A 20,792-nucleotide genomic window follows, 5' to 3' on the forward strand; every position below is an offset into this window, starting at 1 on the left:
CTATTTGTATTACTCATTTGTGTATGACAGGAACACAAAAAAACAAACAACAACAAAAAGGCAGAACGATATTTTGGGGTGATTTATTATCTCTACCATAACTCTCCATTTTCATGACATGGACAAAAGGGAGGGGGGACTCAACTGGAAAATTTGGAAATTGTTAGATAAACAAGGGATTAGATTAAATTGACGAAAACAGCAAAATCACACTTGCGTAGACCTGCTTCATCAAAAAGGCCAACAAAAAACCCAATTATACAAGGGATCATGATATGAAAAACGTTTGAAAGAACCAATCATCATTCATTCATCCGCACACATCAACTTTGGAAACACACCTGCTTGTACACCCTATACAAAACCAAGCATGTTTTCTGTTATAACCATTTTCTCATTTACAAAGTAACTAACAGGGGGAAAAAATGACAGCGTTCTGACTGCACACAAAAGAATGGTTCAAATTTGTCGCTAGACAATCAATGCTGAAGAGAGAACTGGAACCTCCCAAAAAACGATCCTCAAAATACCTACATGATTTTGATCAAGGGTTTCATAAGTTCATGACAGACACATGTGCATTTGAGATCTGACACCTCTGAAAGTTTATAAAAATGACCAATTCCATGTACATTTATAACATTAAAGTAATCATGTCAAGACACTAACCCAATCGCCTGAATTAATGTGCACTTTTAATACTTGAAGATGAGCAAATCAGCACAGCTCTCAAAAAGAGAAAGAAAAAAATTGATGTACTTTCTTTCTTTATTTGGTGTTCAACGTCGTTTTCAACCACGAAGGTTATATCGCGACGGGGAAAGGGGGGGAGATGGGATAGAGCCACTTGTTAATTGTTTCTTGTTCACAAAAGCACTAATCAAAAAATTGCTCCAGGGGCTTGCAACGTAGTACAATATATTACCTTACTGGGAGAATGCAAGTTTCCAGCACAAAGGACTTAACATTTCTTACATACTGCTTGACTAAAATCTGTACAAACATTGACTATATTCTATACAAGAAACACTTAACAAGGGTAAAAGGAGAAACAGAATCCGTTAGTCGCCTCTTACGACATGCTGGGGAGCATCGGGTAAATTCTTAATTGATGTAAAGCAACAGAATAAATACTTATTACATTGTATGGTTTGTTGGTTGGTTTTTTTTTTTTTTTACTCCCTTCAACCGATGTCTACACAGGACCAAACTTTAACACTGTAAGGTGGTAAAAAAAAGAAGCTTCAAATGCTGATTTAGTGATTGCACACACATGAATACATCCAGTTTTTGTTGCAGCTACTGAAAGTTTAAGCAAATCAATTACCCATGTTTCTTTTCTTAGAGGAAGACAAAATAATTCGAGAAATTATCTCAGACTTAAAATGCTTTCATTTGCAACAAACAGTTTAAAGAGCTAGAGGAAAGGGTAAGTTTGTGGGCATTCACTAATTTGACATTGAGGGAAAGTGTTTGGAGTCATCTGATAACATGAACAAATACTGAACTATGAGCAACGGCAGTCAAATACTATGAAATGATGTGGGTCTGAAATCATTCAGTAAGGTAAAGTGGAAACATCTGAAATTACCATGACATTGATGATTCTGTCTGAATTTAATGATTCAAACGCTGCATAGGGCTCCAACCTACCTTTTCAAACTCAAACAATTTTTATCACTGAAAAACAAATTATAAGTCCGACCAAATAAAAGGGACGAGGATCAGCTATTTCAAAGTTCTTACAAACGATTAAAACAAAATCAAAATTCAATTGTGGGTTCAAAAGAAAAGGCTGTTCTGTGCATTTGTAAAGAGTTTTTTTTTCTCGCAAAAAGTGAAAAAAAAAAAAATAAGGAATACAAAGAGATCATTCACATTAAAGCATCTCAAAATAATAAGCTAAACAAAATAACCAATAGGCAAGAGAGTCCTTGTGCTTTCTGATCTGATAAAGGGCAAATCTCTTACAACTCAAACCAAAAAATCAGATTTGCCATAAAAATTCAAACAGTCAAAGTCCATGACCATTTATTATCGACTCCTGCTAGGACAATACACCAAGAAAACACGAATAGACGAAAATCAAGAATTAATCTGTTTTGCCAAGTAATTCTTTTGATTTGTTTCCACTTCAGCCAAGGGAGTTTTAACTACATGATCATCACATACAACAGATTTACATACATGTACACACTTGTGTTCATGGATAATGCTTTTGATTTATGCCTTCGTGACTTAGAGATTTCAGAACAACAAACCTGGACTATGATTCGGGACAAAAAGTCAACTTTCCACACTCTATTTCTAAATGTTTGCTTTTACAACAGCACCAAACAGAACAACACACACACTAATCTACCATTGCATGACATAAGAGTCTTGGACAACACTTTGAACATAGCTACAGTTACATCCAACATCTGGTGTTTGCAATTTTATACAACACAGCATATGTTTGTCGTTACTGAAATAGTCAAGATACATGATCAATTCAATACAAACCCAACACTCACCAAACTTGATAAAAGTTCTAGTATATGTTTGTTATCTCTTGTCTACAAAAAACAGTCCAAGTCTTAGGCCATAGATGTATCAATCTGCTTGATTACATGCAGAATGTCTGTTTACAATGAAGATGCCCGTATGCACACAAAAATGCACAACTTGATACTAGTATTTCAAAACCATTCCCATACTAAAAAAATGAACAAAATAAATATGTACAGTCCTCGGCAAAGATATGTCCAAACAAAAAAATTCTGTCAAAATTCACTGGTGTAAACTGTACCATCAAAATATGGAATGTAGCACCATGTACTGTTCATGGCCGCAACGGTCTAAAATCAGACTCTACATCCCGCAAAACTCTAATTACTTAAAAATATGTCCAGGGTCTCACCACTTAAAGAACAGCGCTAATCTGTTTTTCATCCTAAGAAACGATGCTTTGTTTTGTATTTTATAAAGCAGAAATTGATTATATATTGAATGGAACACCAGCAAAACTGCCTAAAAATGGCAAGAGCTCTCCTGCTCATATACAACTAAACTGCATCATATCGAAGTCCAGTTATTTTACCCGTTTACATGTACGTGCATAACCATATTTAAAATACTGGGCATTCACTGTATCAACATTATGCGCACACACAGTGACACACACACACACACACACACACAAACAGTAATAAAAATCTCTACAAAGCCTTTGGTAACGGGCTTCTGACTAATGTACATGACAAAAACAGTCATTAGGGAGAGTCCCAGCGTTAAAGATTTAACGGTATGAAGAATAGCCAGAAACATTAACAGCGCCGTGTGATGGAAGCAAAGACACTCCTTTGACACTGTTCAGTCCTCTGAGGCTTATTGCGCAAACACAGCAGGCAAACTTCAGTTACCTTCCCTCCTCCACATCCTAATCAAGAAAATCTAATACGAGAATAGGAGTTGTTATAAAAATATGAACTCATGGTTTTCCAGTTCCTTTATCTTATACTCAGTATAACTTATAGGTGGTTTAAAATCAATGCAGATACAAACAATGCTCCAACCACAAGAAATTCAGACTCTACATCAGCGTCAAAGCAACATGACGAACACAAACTATGAACACAGCTTGTAAAACGAGAGCCAAGTTACCAAAATATATGCTACTGACTACATGGGAACAAAATAATGAAAACCAGTGACTGAACTACTGTAACACTAGAAAATCTGAAGTAAATGTCGCGGAGCCAAAACAAAAACCAATATAAAAAAAATCTATAGCGGCAATACTGCGTTCACATTATAGTTTGACTGTAATGTATGTGTACATATAAATTAAATCTTTTTTTTTTTTAAATCTTCGATGCAAATATACCCTCAGATTATTCCAAGTCCACACTCACGGCTGCAAACAACACAATCTCGCCCAAAGAGAGGCATTGAATATCAAGGAGTGGGGAAGGATGGGGAACAGGGAGGGGGGGGGGGGGGGGGGTGTCAATTCAAGTTTTGTATTGAACACTAGTGTGCGTGTCTCTTAGAAAAAAACCCACCAAAGTCAAGAGAAAAATAATGAAAACTACACGTGATGAGCAAATAACTTAATTGTCCCATTCACTAACTTCATCCAGGTTCCCCTGTCATTCATCCATCAAGCCAAAAAACAGTTCAATACAAACATCAGACACGACAGGAAAAACCGTTTTAAATCAAAAGAACTGCACCTACTGGTAAACACACGGTACACAAGTGAATACTTTCAATTTTCATTGTCAGTTAAAAAATCATCACCCAAACAAAATAATTCCAGCTGGACATAGCAGCCTAATCTACTACACTATGTAAATCTTGCACATCAGCTTCTTGTTGCGTAGACTTGACGTCAGATTCTGTAAAGCTAAAAATGACCAGAAAAACACACTTAAACTTTCACATGTGTATAACGCATGTCAAAGTCTGCATGCAAAACAAAAGTAAGGACATCAGAAACTTTTCTCATGCCTTCAGCACCCTGTCTTGCAAAGCAGCACAGGGAACCTCAAGTTCAATTTAAAGAACCTAACTACTTCACTGGCATGTGAAGAAAAAGCCAAAACAGAAAACAGAGGATGAAGAAGATGTGCACATTGTTAACATCTCCCATGACAACCATGTCGGTTTCATCCTTTGCCCACCCATAAAAAATGCAAAATTATGCAAATCCATGCAAAAAGTATTTCAGGGCATAACTCCACTGAACAGATAATGAGGAAAATGTTGATGAAAGCCACCCTGTGCGGTATAGTAGCAGTCAAAGCCAGAATACAGTCAAGCTGTCTTCACACAAAACTCAGCCTTGTCCTAGACCTGGTAGCACGAGCACATACCATCAGTGAACCAACAGGTGTAACTATATAAAACATCTGTAACCCCTAACTCCTCCATCAACTTAAACCTTAACCTTCCTTTTCGTCAGAATTTCTTGCCATACAGCAAAATCTGTTCATCTTATCTAAAACTGTCCTAACAGCACACCAACCACAGAAAAGACAAATACCAATGCAGACGTCTTTCACACTGTTTTTCACCCTCCAAAACCTCACACACATTCAGATCAAGATCAACCAAAACTCTCTCCCTCTCTCTCTCATTTTCTTTCAATAACTTAATCCTTCTTCTTCTCATCCTTGGACTTGATGACGTCGTTGCGTAGGATTCCGTCCTTTTCCTCCTCCTTCACCGGCTCCGCCTTGACGGCCCGTCGCATGGCGTCCCACATCCCGCCCATGAAGACAGCGCAGAACAGATTCTCCAGCGGCACGAAGGGGTCGACGATGCCCAGTAGGATGGAGGAGAGCTTGAAGTAGACGAAGAAAATGACGACGCCGAAGTAGATGAAAGGGTGCGGCACGGAGATGTAGTTGAGACGCTCGCACAGGAAGATGATGGACGCCACCAGACTCGCCTTCGTTATACTGTGTGGAAGAACAGAGACGACAACATTTACCAGGTGAAAATATTTTGCAGCTATGCTGATTCTAAACACTTGTTTACCATTCCAAAATGTTAAAACTCTCCGGTGCTCTCTGGTAAGCTCACTTTGTTCTGAAAGCACCAAATTTAGTGAAAAAAGCTCCAAGAAAAAGAGCCTGGTAAACAAGTTTGAATGTGACTTGAGCAGGTACACTAATTCTGTCCATACATATCATGTAAGAGTAAGACAGACAGACTTTGTTTCCGTTCTTTTTTAATTCCAATTTTTTTTAAATAAATAAATAAATAACATTTTAAAAACTACAAAAAAAATCCATTTGCAATCTTTTTTTTAGGGATGGGTATGTGTACTCACAAGGTTGGCTGCAGAGTTTCGTTGTTGGCAGGGTTCCACCCACCTCTCACCAGTCTCTCAAAGTTCTTCATTATGCTGCTTCCATTGCCTGTGTGCAATAACACAACATTATTTCACTTAATCAAGAGACACCATCAAAAGACACACAGGTGTACAAACAATAAACTTGTCTTTTTATATGAGGAATTTCCAAGACTCTGCGTCTGTCCCGATTGCTACTGCTGTGCAAAGTAAAACAATAATTTCAACAATTTGTTAAAAACTCATGTTATAATATATATTACACAAACTCACACAGTTTTTTCTCTTACCCTTCTTCTTTTTTGATGCCTGTTTACAACTTTGTTCAGAAATAGAGAAGATACAAAACACAAGGTAAACACATAAATCCAAATAGCCAGATGTTTACCTTTTATTGTTCCGATAAGGACAATAATGAAGTAGGCGTTGGGATAGAGCTTGGCGGTGTGGACGACGCCATGGTACACTTTGTGCGCTCGTTGGGTCTCCTTCAGCACGCACAGTAACAACTTGAACGGCAGGAACTTGCCTATCTTGTACACCAGGTCAAACGGACAGAAGTTCACCATATACCTGCAACACCCGAAAATCAGGAATCTCAATCAGCATGAACAGCACAGGCGCCCGGTTTAAAATGTAACGGTACAGAATATTTCAAATGTTTTGCTCTGTGAAGAATCTGTTTTTGCTGATTTTGCTGACATTTTGTGAAATATTCAGTACATTTACATCGAAAGTTGCAAGAAGAATACAAATTTCAAAGGAAGGGCAACGATTTTGTTTATACAGTATGGCACATCAAAGAAACAACTCCAGATACAGACCGCAGATTCTACGCTGTTTGCGGTGCGTGAAGATAGGTGTCGTCATTGCACTACAGTGGAACCCCCCTTTTAAGACTTACAAAAATCTGAGGAAATTGGGTCTTAAAAACAGGGCCTAGCATTGAAAGAAGTGTCAAGTGAGTTCAGCTTACAAAGGCGGGGGTCTGGGGGCAGCAGGAGGCCCCCAGTGGGGCCCAGGGTCAAAGCCCCTGGTGGGAGTTCGGGAGGGGGGGGGGGGGAGGTGATTTTTCATCTAAGATGAGCCCTCCCCAAGAAGATTGAGCAACTAAATTAGGCCTTCACCAACAAGCAATACACAGACAGAAAACAAGAAAACAGAATCTTGTGTTATTTGGTCTAAAAGTGCTGGTACCTTCTTCAAACAAACACAATGTCACAAAATGTCAGCATTGTCACTCCTTGTCTAAAAGTTCTTGAAAACTATACACACTAGGCATGTCTTTAGCACAAATAATGTCCCTCCTTTGCATGAGTTGAAAATGTTGAAAACTATACACAGAGAACGAATTGAAGTTGTTAAAAACTATACACACTAGAAATGTCTTTAGCAGATGCCGTCAGATGATCCTTCTTGGCTTATTGTTGTTTTTTTAAAAAGATTCAAGCTTGAACTGGCTGCTTGGCCTTGCTCTTTGAAGTACAGCCATTCCCACTTCCAGGAATACCTGGATTCTTTGTCACTGAATGGCTGACCACGTTCCATGTTCAAGATTGTCACTTCATGACATTGTTTAACAAGTCTAGAGACATAACACACCGGCACAAGCATGCTCGCGCGATGCCAGAGAAAGTGTGTGCTAAAGCAAACTATCAAACTGATTGAGAATTGAACCAAACGGCGCACAAAACGAAAGCTGAGACTGTTTGGGTACACCGTTTGGGAATAACAGGTTTTTGCATAATTTCGGCGTACACCAAATCGAGTTCCGCATACTGGAGATGTCATTTCGGCGTAAAGTACGCCGAACGGCTTACAATGCTAGGCCCTGTAAAAAGGAGGGAGTCTTAAATTGGGGCTAAATTTACAGACATTATTAACAGAAGATCTAAACAAGAAGGGCAAAGCCCATACGACTCACATGCTTTACACATTTTTCCTACCAAAATACATGTGACCTTGATCCAAGGTCAAGGTCATCCAAGGTCATGCAACACAAAGCTGTTAATTCAAGACATAGGAAGTACAATGGTGCTTATTGGCTCTTTCTACCATGAGATATGGTCACTTTTAGTGGTTCACTACCTTATTTTGGTCACATTTCATAAGGGTCAAAGTGACCTTGACCTTGATCATATGTGACCAAATGTGTCTCATGATGAAAGCATAACATGTGCCCCACATAATTTTTAAGTTTGAAACAGTTATCTTCCATAGTTCAGGGTCAAGGTCACTTCAAAATATGTATACAATCCAACTTTGAAGAGCTCCTGTGACCTTGACCTTGAAGCAAGGTAAACCAAACTGGTATCAAAAGATGGGGCTTACTTTGCCCTATATATCATATATAGGTGAGGTATTGAATCTCAAAAACTTCAGAGAAAATGTGAAAAATGTGAAAAATAGCTGTTTTTTAGGCAACATTTATGGCCCCTGCGACCTTGACCTTGAAGCAAGGTCAAGATGCTATGTATTTTTTTGGGGGCCTTGTCATCATACACCATCTTGCCAAATTTGGTACTGATAGACTGAATAGTGTCCAAGAAATATCCAACGTTAAAGTTTTCCGGACGGACGGACGTCCGGACGGACGACTCGGGTGAGTACATAGACTCACTTTTGCTTCGCATGTGAGTCAAAAATCAAGATCTTAAAAGGAGAGAAATCTAAAATTGGAGGGTCTTAAAGGTACTGAACTTGTCAAATCCAGGTGCACGGAGCCCCTGGAGCTTTTAGTCATACCTCAGGCAGCTATCCGTTAGAAGAACTACCAAGTTTCATTGACTTGCACCCAAAGAGTCAAGAACTGCGATTTTTGTACGAATTAATTTCGTACTCGGACCCGGCTGGTCTTGGCCTATTTTTGGATCTAAATTTAGATCAGGTAGATCACCACATCATGCACAAAAAGACACGTCACAAGCAAACTATGTCAGACGTCATCATGAGTTTGTGTAAAACAAAATGGAGGCCGGAATCACTCAGTTGAATCGAACTCCGACCAAACACCACATAATAACTAGGTTAATTTATGCACTCGCGTGAACAAGAAACTGTCGAGCTTCACAGATGTCGTCGTTGGGTAGTTTTGGGTTTGTTTTACTACCATAGGAGGATTTTTGAACTGTAAATGCACTCAGCTGCAACAAAAACGCAAAACGAAGGCTGTGAGCTGCACTGTGCCTTTAAAAGGGGGGTTCCACTGAACCATAACAGAAGGGTTGACTGACCATATGATAGTTGCCGTGAGGAGAGAGCGATGATCCTTGAATGGCGTGATGATGGGTTCCCCCAGCAGCAGGTTGGCGATGATGCTGCCCGCAAAGCACACCAACATGGATGACATCCAGCTGGACACTGGGTGTCTGCGCTGAAACGAGAGTACCTGGGCCCCAGCGGCTTGAGCTAAAAAAAAAAAAGAAAGAAATGGATTTTTGAATTTGTTACGCATGTGAGACATGTGTGCAATGTTAACAATAGCCCTAGCTGCTTGAGCTGAAACACAACGGAGTACTAAGGTTCAGCTCACACAAGATAGGCCAGCTACAGCTTCACGTCTTCAACATTGGTAAAAGAAAACTACAATGTATTGGCTATTGCCATGTGAATAGCCTAAAATTATGCATCACATTTGCCAATGCCTTCTGGACTGATCGAGTACCGCAGGTGCCTAGTTACATGTGTGAAATAATTTTAAAGAATACAGTAGCGTGATTGTGAAACTGAAATAAACGACTCACTCTCACCGGTTGCATGTACTGTTACTGGGCTTGGAATGTAGCTGAAATTTTTTCTTTTGAATGTATATTCACTGTGAACTCAAATGCTCTGACAAAAGCTCACTTGTAATGCTAACAGAGGGTAAAAAAAAAATCAATATAAGAACATGTGATATCCTATTAGCAGCATTGTATGTTTCAAGTACAAGAACAGATTTTCTCTCCCCCCCCCCCCCCCCAAAAAAAAACCCACCTCCTGCCTTCTCGAAGAAATGCAGCAAAATATTGCTCCATATGTTTTAACTTTCTCATAATTGATAGCGACTTGTGCGTTAAGCAGCCATCATACTAGTTCACACACCTTGGTTACCCCTGTACTGAATTGGCACTGACTCAAATGCCAAATATCTATGCTTCTGCTTATTTCTGGCAGCTACTACTTTTTCCATGAGACAAAGATGCACAGCAGAGACAATAAAGTTCTTGGGATTGTGGTGCCTGAGAGTGTCGGGTGTCTGGTGATGATGGCATTCTGTGAGTGCATGTGAAACTCTTTTTGTTCTTCAAGCAAGTGTTGCATGCGCACGGATGCACACCTAGCCATGCTTGCTGCCATTACTACACTGTGCAGAGAAAACTGAGAGGAGGGCCTGGGGATAGATAGGGAAAGGGGAGAGAGTCAGGTATACGGTCTGAAAAACAGATGGAAACAGAGTGGGGAGAGACAGACAGAAACAGAATAATGGAAATACAATACAGACTAGAACAGAGCCATCGGGAAGATGAAAACCGACAAATCATGATTTTTTTTACAACCCTCAGGATACCAAACACACCAGTGATAAGTATTCATGAATAAAGAAAAGGAGCTCTTCAAAGCAGAAGAAACAAAACAGAAATCAGCATCATGGATTAATTCACTAAAGTTGAACACACACCCACTCCGTCCCCCCTCCCCCCAAGCCAACCACACACACAGGTACAACACTAACAAGCATAAGATCAGAAAAACTCTTCCTCCACACCCAGCCCACCAAACGAACACAAATCACCCTGATCAAGGTGAATCAGACACCTGGCAATGTGCTGGCTTCGCCTTGTACCGGCTATCTACTGCCTGGAATGAGCCAGGCACTCAGAACAGCTGCCGCTGATTTGCTTAGCGCCAGACATGAGCAACTCTCACTCCACCTGATTTTTTTTCACCTGTGGGAGGTTGGGCGTAATCAGTAACAGAGTTGGTACAGTAGTAGAAAAGTACGGTGAGAGCATTTAGTGGACTATGCTGGGTGTTTTGACTAAATGTTTTAACATCGAGGGGGAATCGAAACGAGGGTCGTGGTGTATGTGTGTGCGTGTGTGCGTGCGTGTAGAGCGATTCAGACCAAACTACTGGACCGATCTTTATGAAATTTGACATGAGAGTTCCTGGGTATGATATCCCCATACGTTTTTTTCATTTTTTTGATAAATGTCTTTGATGACGTCATATCCGGCTTTTCGTGAAAGTTGAGGCGGCACTGTCACGCTCTCATTTTTCAACCAAATTGGTTGAAATTTTGATCAAGTAGTCTTCGACGAAGCCCGGACTTCGGTATTGCATTTCAGCTTGGTGGCTTAAAAATTAATTAATGACTTTGGTCATTAAAAATCTGAAAATTGTAAAAAAAATTATTTTTTTCTAAAACGATCCAAATTTACGTTCATCTTATTCTCCATCATTTGCTGATTCCAAAAACATATACATATGTTATATTTGGATTAAAAACAAGCTCTGAAAATTAAATATATAAAAATTATTATCAAATTTTTTTTTTCGAAATCAATTTAAAAACACTTTCATCTTATTCCTTGTCGGTTCCTGATTCCAAAAACATATAGATATGATATGTTTGGATTCAAAACACGCTCAGAAAGTTAAAACGAAGAGAGGTACAGAAAAGCGTGCTATCCTTCTCAGCGCAACTACTACCCCGCTCTTCTTGTCAATGTCACTGCCTTCGCCATGAGCGGTGGACTGACCATGCTACGGTCTTGCTGAAACATTGCATTGCGTTCAGTTTCATTCTCTGAGTTCGACAGCTACTTGACTAAATGTTGTATTTTCGCCTTACGCGACTTGTTCTCTTTGTGATCACTTGGCTAATTGGTGTTTTTTGGACTAAGAGTGGTGGAAGCGAGACGAAATGGGAAATACATGTAGTGTCTTACTGTTAAAAAGGTCCTAAATTAATGTTCCACAAATTTGTACCTTCCCTATTATGTATTTTTATATAAATTAGTAAAATAATTATCACTCAGCAGAAACTCCGCCTGCACAAGACACCATATTTTTTCCCCCCAATCAGTCAAAACCTTCCAACAAAGGACATAATTATAGACAGACATGCACAACCTTTTCTAAGCTAATCCAAACGATGTCCTCTCATTCCAGATACCACCAACGATATTCTAATGCTACGCTAAGATGTGTCACTCCTTTTCAGTGGCCTTGCCTTTCACTAACATGCATTCCAAGCGAACTGCGCCTCTGGTAGCAAATGTGTGCTGCTGCGTATGTCAGCTCTACAGCCACCTATACGTGCACACTGTTTATTTGTGGTAGTGCACAATACTGGGCCAAAAAACGAGTTCCCAAAATAAAAACTGCTTCAAATTAAGTAAAACTCGACTCCTGAACAAGGTCAGACATTTCTTCAAATTATACTGAAAATGAAAAGTTCTTTTTCTCAAACAGCTGTTAGATACTTGGGCGTCTGAAATTGTGACGTAATTTACATGGCCTTTTTACTCTCAAATATCTCACCACAGAGTGTATATTTTAGGCGAGTTATTTTGCCTGTACTTACAACTTACCGGTAAGCACTCTATCAGTGGTTTGCTTCACCATGAGCGAGTGAGTCAGAACAACGCAGAGCATGGTTGAGGTGGCATAATATACTAAGCTTTTCCAAACAGTGGTACCAGGTAGTGAGAAAGTCTGAGACAGCAGAGTTTTACAGCTACCACTCTACTGCTTCAGTGATGCTATTACCTTCTCCTTTTTCCACCCCAAGCCGAAAGATATTGGTGCAAAACTATTATCCTGGCAGTAAGACTCAGCAGACAAAAAAAACAAAAACATTGCCTCTTCCACTCCAAGCTTCAGTGATGCTTTTGTCATTGTTAATGTTATCCTCTCTTTTTTCCTGCCCAAACCCAGAGACATTTGAGATTTATGCAAAACTAATGACTGTGGAAGTAAGAGGTTCTGAGAAAGCAGACAAGTAAACCATTGCAGCTTCCCCTCCATCAAAGGCTTCAGTGAAGCTAATGTCATATTTTTTTGTTTTTTACCTACCCAACTCCCTGCAGCTAAAATCTGTAAAGTACAACACTCAGCACCAGCTTGCATAGGGCTTAGTCACACTGCATGCCACACACTTCATGGTAGGGTAAGGATGAGGTAAGAATTAATGCAAAATCTGTCTCTTGGGTACAACTTTCTATAAACTGATCTCAAGATCAAAGGTAAACCTACATGAAACCAACCAAAACAACTTAAATGATATTACATATATATATATTAATACATTGCACAAGATTGACCAGAACATTAAGTAAGCAAACTCTGAGTGAGAAATTATTGGAGATGATTGTTTCCTCACTTGGAAAAGCTGGTGAGTTCTGTGTGTGTGTGTGTGTGTGTGTGTGTGTGTGTGTGTGTGTGAGAGAGAGAGAGAGAGAGAGAGAGAGAGAGAGAGAGAGAGAGAGAGAGAGAGGATGAGTATGTTGTTACTGTTAGCACATTAAATGATTTAGAATTACTCTTTGAAACTGGAAATGGTGGAATCAGTAATTACACAAATGAAAAAAAAGGTTGCTCTTCACTAAATACTGCAGTCAGTCTCTAATTAACTCTTAGGGTGTTCATTATCTGTTCTGTCATTAAATACACAATAAAAACAAACAAACAATAACAGTTTTCCCTACTGAAATCCTTTCGATTTATTTCTAGACAGTACAACTCCTATGCCTTCCCCGCCGAAAACCACAACATAAATTATACAGTTAATGACTGAGCTGTAAAGTGTAATCGTTGGGAACACCTTGATACATAAACATCTGAAGTGTCTTGTCACTCTACAGAGAGGAGAGGTTACTGGCACTTGTGTACAAAGCACTGCATGCTGTCTGTGAGAGTGCCAGAACACAGTCTGTTTTCAGGATCAGGTCCTGTAATAGTTAAATGTCAGGTTAAAACGGGTCAAATGTTCAGCCTGTGATGTGTTCACCATCATTTTGATTTCACTGTTACCAAGGGAGATATTGCTGGAACTGTGGATATTTATGCAGGTGTAGAATCACTTTGTGAGTGTGTGTTTGCAGGTGTGTGCAGACAGGTACATCTGGATGGGCACAACACTTTTTCAACACAGAGAGAATGTGTGTGCAGATAAGGGGTTATAACTTATAGTGTGTGTGTGTGACTGTGAGTCACTTATAGACTTACACAATTTCTAAATACATACAGACTGTACTAAAGCAGTGAATAAAGAACACACAAATGAGAACACCTCCATAATATGTTTTGTATGATATGATAGGTAAGTAATAAATATGAATTATGAATATGATACACATAACACTCCTCTCTCTCTCTCTCTCTCTCAGTCTATTCCCCCCATCCCCTAGACTCTATTAATAGCATAACGCCATGGTGACATTTGCACAGCAAGAAAACAGTTTGATTTCTGGAGGAAACCTTTCAGTAGAGGCTTTGGAACAGTTGGAACTTGGATCAATGGAATGGACCTCTGGCTAAGAGCAAGAACATTCTCCCCTCTTCGAGTTCCAGAGAGCCTATATATATTTGCTTTTTCTGCTCTAATCTATACCGCTGCATGATCACCGTGACCTACACACATACGTAAAGTAAAGCAAACTGGCCATGTTGACACAGCACTCTCCATGTTAACACTAACACCCCCCCCCCCCCCCCCCCCCACAACGTCTTACTGACTAACACAGCAGGTCAAAGGTAAAGCTCCATAGAGAAATGTTGCTGAATGCTGCCATTCCTTGGCCTGAGCTCTTCAAACCTTAGTATACATTGCATGACTTTCAAGGATATCATTATCACCTTTGATAATGCTGCATGAATGCCTAAGCAATGCCAGACTGTTTCATTATGTAGTAAATTTGGTCCCGGGTGGAACCTTTTATTTTCTGTGCACTAGCTACACACAATTACAAACAATTCTGCCCAGATAAAAACAAAATTGTTTCTGTTTCAATTGTCTCAGGTATTTCATTTCATTCTCTATCTACAGACTTCTAATTTAGTGAGCACAACCTGAAAATTCTGCAATCTTCAGGCTGAAAGAACGTCCCACACTGGGAACATGGGTACAGTAAACTTTAGTTTTAAGCTACATGTATTAGCATACATTGGTCATAAAAGGAAAGTTATGCTCACTCTAAACTGAAAAGAATATGTGCCTGTGATTCAATTATGAATATGAGCCTCCTCAGACATTTTTGCAAAAAAGAGTCTCAGTATAAAATAACTCCCTGTCAATCATTATCACAGCCGTGCCAGCAGAATATTTTGTAAGCTGAAAAACGCTGCTAATTTTCCAAGAAAACTCTCACTCAACGCGTACGCCGTACAGAGATTTAAATGACTGCAAAAATGGCCTTACTTTGATATATACGACTTGTGTCTGTGTGTGTGTGTGTGTGTCCGCGATGCACGGCCAAAGTTCTCGGTGGATCTTTTTCAAATTTGGAGACCGTATTCAGCTACACCCCGGACACAACCTCATCGATGAGATAAATTCAACACGTGCTCTCAGCGCGCAGCGCTGAACCGATTTTGGTTTTTCTCTGGATCCATTCCCAGTAACTCTTCCTTATCTTCTCCAGTGTTTTCAGCGTTTATCTCCCTTCCTTCGTGTGGCGTCAATCCATATTCCCGTTTCTATTTTTAGAAGGTCACTGTCGACAACGCTCAATCCATATTCCCGTTATACTATTTTTACTCTTCTCCAGTGTTTTGCGCGTTTATCTCCCTTCCTTCGTGCGGTGCGCCGGCAAAGCCGGCGTACACCCGGCAAAGCCGGGTCCCTGGCGCAGCCGGGTATTCGGCTCGACTTCTTCCCGGCGAAGCCGTACCCGGCGAAGCGGGTATTCATCTAGTATATAATATATATATATTATCTCACAAGGCAAAAACAAAAACAGGAAAAACATAGGGTCGGTTACATGTACTATATATTTCAATTTTCAGGGATGTTGCTACAAATTCATACCAAAAGGACAAATGTCCTAGCTCTTCAGCATCAATAGGACATTTGACCGCTTTCAGAAATTTCAATAGGACGTCAGGGTTTTTTCATTTTCAAGAATGACACTCGCCGTGTTTCCCCCTGTTTTTGACCCTAATGTAGCACAGGATGCCGTTGAATAGCCAAACGTGTTCAGCTTTTGTTGAACTTTGGCAGGCTTTAGATTTATTTTTCGGTGGCATAACTCAGTGCGCTTCGTCAAAATGTCTCGAAGTCGAACTGAAAGCAAAAGCAGACGCAAGACTTAGTCAGTTGGAGTTGTCTCCCATACTCCTAACTTTAATGTGCTGCAGACGGGTGTCGCCCAAACGCAAGATCCGCACTGCACAACTTCAGTGCACCTGTACGCGAGAGAGAGCTTCGTCGCTTTTTGAAAATGTGTATCTTGAAAGGAACATTAACGAATATCGCGCTGTCCGAAAGAATTGAGTTCTTATCGGACAATGCCAGCGCTTAGTTCAAAACGATAGGACATCTGACCGCCATGCGGCTATGTGAATCAGACATTTGAGCATCTAAATCGGTATGTCCGATGTCCGACGCCTAACGACATCCCTGATATTTATAATTCATTTTAAATATTCAAAAGAATGAAGTTGGTTGATTTATGTACACATGCAGGCACATATGAGGCTTTTTAGTATTTTACTTGTGGAAAATCATACATGTCTCCTTCATGTAGGAGAAGAGTAGCTTAATTGGGGGTGGGTGGGGCTCTAGTATGTGTTTTAGAATCAAAGCCACTGCTAGTGCTAAGAAATAAGACATATATATATATAGCCCAAAGTCAGAATAGGTGTCCATTTTTGTGACATACAAAATCAATTTTAAAAATGAACATTTTCTTTGTTTTGAAAATAGAGATGTATTTTAGAGCATAAATACGCAAGGAACAGCTATGATTTAAGAAAACTCATGTTTGATCACTTCACAGATTCAGGTTTAAAAGTTTGCAGGAGTTCATAACTTCACACCGTCACAAAATTTAGACTTGTTAAATCATTGTTGCTACATGTATTGGGTCTGTTTTAGACATCTGAGCAAATTGCTACAGCAAATTACTTTGCATTTCAAGCAAGTTAAACTTGTTTTGGCCACGCATGATGCAGATGTGAACTCCATTAATGGGAAGTTCATAACTTCACATAATTTACTTTTATTGGTATAATAAATTTAATTTATACAGGCAGGAAACAATTTGTTTTGTTTTTTAATCTGAAAAAGGTGAGCTGGAACATGAAGGTAATTTTTGAAGATGAAGTGTGGAGAAGATTTTTTGGTTATCTGTATTATTTATAGAAATTAATATTGTCACAATTTTTTCACAGCAAATATTGGCATAAGTTATCATTAAATCTACAATTTTGCTGTTTTTGTGCAAAATGTGCTTGAAAAGTACCATCAAAAGGATTTCAATACACCAAAATGTTTGTCTGACTCAAAGAGTTGGCAGAAACTGAAAGTATTTTTAGAATGTCCTAGGAGTTCATAACTTCACACCGTGACATCACAAACTATGGCTAATTCAAACCAAAGTAAGAAAGTGCATATGTCATCTTATTTTCTCTCCAGCTACTCTTTGTAATCAACATACAACTAAGTAATAAAAGTAAAACATTTGTGAAAACAAACGATAACAAAAATCATAAAATGTGAGCGTGCGCATAACTTCACAAGAATTTTTGTTATGTTGGTCTCTAGTACAGTTACTGTATAATATATTTGCAAAACAATGACAAACTGAGAACACAGAGTTATAGTATAGGCTAAAGCTGCACTTATATTACAAAATCAGATTTTAATTGCCAAAATAAAACAAATTGTTTGAAACTTGTGAAAGTTCATAACTTCACATCAATCACACATTTATACTAAAATAACTAACTAAAGTCTCTTGCAAATAATTCTAAACAAGGTTTTGTTACTTAATGATTTACTTAACCAAACTCAGTCATGAAAACTGTTACCGAAATCATTATTTAGTTAGTGTTTATGTCAGCTGACTGTGTGTTCATAACTTCACATCATTTATTTAACTGAAAAGCTGCATACTAAAATCTGCTGGTAAATTAAAATAAAAATGACATCAAACTGTAACAGCCTACTCTGGAGAAGAGCAGCACATCATTTGAGGTAGTGATTTAGTGTAGTAAATTAATTATTGTGTATAAATCATACTCATGGCATGTGTTCATAACTTCACACCGTGGGGCTGAGGGTCAGTTGATGTGAAGTTATGTACACCGTGCAGTCAACCCAGATTCATGCTGGAATTATCAAAATGTAATTTTGAGGGTTGATGTTCAGAAAACTTCTTACAAAATGTCCAGATAAAGTCAAATGTACTCTTTTGCTATTAACAATGCATTATTTTAAACACGCCCTTGAAAAATGAGCTTGAGTTATGTGAAGTTATGAACTTCATGACAAAACGGCTAAGTACTTCAGAAAGAAACAGTCAGCAGCCAGTAGATTCTTTTTGTGATGAAAATCATGGTACAGTGTAATTTGGAAACTGAAAATAGTCATTTTACATATATTTTGGGTTTTGACATGAGTTAGTAACTCTCACATAAAAATAGTGCGCAAGACACAGAGAAAATGGCTAACTAAAGCATACTGCTTGACTTTAGTGACAAAAATTGCTTAGTATCTAAATCTAATGTACTTTTATATGCAAAATTGCTGTTCCACTACAACCTTAACTTTCAAGGCTAGCATTTAAGGACAAAAAACACTCTCAGTGGAGATAGTAGGAAAGTTCATAACTTTCTCACAAGAATTTTTTATTTCTCAATTACTCAAACACCAATGAATGAACTTGATGCAAACTTTCAGTGTGACTGCTGCTAGTGGATCCAAATGCATTACAAAGCTAGGTGTTCCCCAACCAGTCAATTTACTCTTTTTATAAGGCAAAAGGTTGGAAAGTTCATAACTCTTTTTTCACAAGAAAATCTGCACGTAAACTTCAAACTACTTTTGAACATGCAAAAACAAGTCAAACAACCCTTTTTATGTTTTATACCTCTGCAAAACATACTGTAAAATACTTTTTTACAAAAATATATCAGGTTTCAATCTTTAATTATTATTTAGAGCTGATCAGTGAACAAAAATGAAGTCTTACGGAAATAGTTATGAACTTTCTGTGAAATTTTGTCTCCCCATTTTCTGCAGGCTCACTGACAAAATTCAAAAACTTTGCTTTGTCAAAGGTACATTTGAGTTTTACTGGCTCAGTGAAAAGTCATTCATGACATTCTGTCCCATAAATATGACAGAGTAGACCATGTTTCAATATGCTGTAAGGTCATGTCACAAAAAATGGCCAAAATGTAGTGCTGCTGACTTCAGATATTGGCGACATTTTCATTAAAAACAACAACTGAGCACACAATGTTTCTCTAGGTGTGTACTTTATACTTTTTTTTACAAGTCTCATTAATCTTTACAAGGATTTTATTTTTCTTTGATGTACAAATCAGGTTAGAGCCAAGGTTGCACAGCTATTTCAGCTGTGGACACCATTTCAGACTTAAGGCCATATATGTCATTTATTATGATTTATAATTATACCAGGTTTGTTTGTTTGCTCTGAAAAGAAACTTAACCAAAAAAAGTCAAATCTATCAATTACATTCAGATCCTCCATCCTGTTCCTTATTGTGACACAACCCCCATTCCAGTTCCACACCCTTTTCTTGTCTTTTTAGTCCCAGAAGTTAACGCTAACAGTAACAGAGACGCTGAACAGGAGGTTTGAGATCTAGACGATTCCTCACCCCACCACTTAGTTTAATACTCTTTTGGGGGGTACACCTCTAAGTCTCAATGACTCTCATACATCATTACATGATACAGTGGCATCCGCACACACAGTGATACACACAGAGAGGCAACTGCACATCATGCATGGAGGTAAAAGAAGAGCATGGCATCATCCCACTCATAATACTAATAGCGCATCCCTACCGTACGCTACATTGTCTGGCGCTGCACCCGTGTACAGTGGAATAAAAACCGCTGAACGATGAAAGTGCATGAGTTCATGACATTGTGTTTGATTAGTTATTTCATCTCATGGGTAATAACAACAAAACATACACAATTATCTGAAACTAGCGAACAGCTTGTAAAACGCACAAATAGCAACAGAGCCCCACTCAAAAAGATAAGACGGGCGAACGTTCTGCAAGCAAGCGGTCTCTCTCACTCTCACTCGTACTCGTCTCACCTTGTGGAACGATGTCATCGCGAACAGCCATGCAACACAAGATCATATGCGCTACGTCGAAATACGGGTACATTTTCAGCTTCGTGACGACCGTCGCCACGTCCATGAATGTCTGAGGATCCATTTTGTTGAGAAAGCTGGTAGAATGCACCGACGAAATTGCCCAGATCGAAAAGAACACCACAGAACACCGACGCACCGGCTCTGTAAATGGTCAAAAAGATGTGACCTCTTTCTCGTATAAATCCAAGGGAAGTTACTTGTGAAGCGAAGAAAAATATTATTCCCGAGTTGTCTCCCTTCCCCTCTTTCTTTCGTTTTCGGTCGGCGTTTTTTAAAAAATTTTTTTTTAACATGATTCAGTCAATGTCTGACTGAATAATTTAACGGGGACGGAAGGGACCTTTTTCTCCCGATGTATCAGTGCGCGCGCGTGTGTGTGTGTGTGTGTGTGTGTGTGTAGTCTTCAAAAATAAAAGTAAACCGGTGATGCTAGTCAGTACGGGCCAATCTACCAGCTGAATGACAATTTAAGAAAATCATGGACTGACTCCTATCTCCGCTTCGCCCCAGCCCAAACTCCACCCTCTTCCTCACCCTCATCTAAAAGATTCTTTTTCTAATTCTCAGGCTTTTTTCTGCTGCACAGAAGCCACTTTGTT

The 20,792-nt window shown here is 39.1% G+C and overlaps 1 protein-coding gene across 1 annotated transcript; it reads right to left on the minus strand.

Moving 5' to 3' along the window:
- Positions 1-67: 67 nt before the first annotated feature.
- Positions 68-20,374, minus strand: LOC138966615 (trimeric intracellular cation channel type 1B.1-like). Its single transcript, XM_070338901.1, has 5 exons — positions 20,131-20,374; positions 9,076-9,250; positions 6,231-6,415; positions 5,822-5,909; positions 68-5,447 (listed from the first exon to the last, which is right to left on the minus strand). Exons 1-5 carry the CDS (start codon positions 20,252-20,254, stop codon positions 5,138-5,140), a joined length of 882 nt encoding a protein of 293 aa, XP_070195002.1. The 5' UTR covers positions 20,255-20,374; the 3' UTR covers positions 68-5,137.
- Positions 20,375-20,792: the final 418 nt, after the last annotated feature.

Source organism: Littorina saxatilis, linkage group LG5 (genome assembly GCF_037325665.1).
Source record: "Littorina saxatilis isolate snail1 linkage group LG5, US_GU_Lsax_2.0, whole genome shotgun sequence".
Classification (NCBI taxonomy): domain Eukaryota; kingdom Metazoa; phylum Mollusca; class Gastropoda; order Littorinimorpha; family Littorinidae; genus Littorina; species Littorina saxatilis.

What these genes read in the sequence shown, in the direction of transcription:
- LOC138966615 (XM_070338901.1), bottom strand. Translation starts at nt 20,254, where the DNA reads ATGGATCCTCAGACATTCATGGACGTGGCGACGGTCGTCACGAAGCTG. An exon ending in CTCACGGCAACTATCATATG is followed by an intron (nt 6,416 to 9,075) that starts GTCAGTCAACCC and finishes CGGGTGTTGCAG; the next exon opens with GTATATGGTGAACTTCTGTC. An exon ending in GAAACTCTGCAGCCAACCTT is followed by an intron (nt 5,448 to 5,821) that starts GTGAGTACACAT and finishes TCTTCCACACAG; the next exon opens with TATAACGAAGGCGAGTCTGG.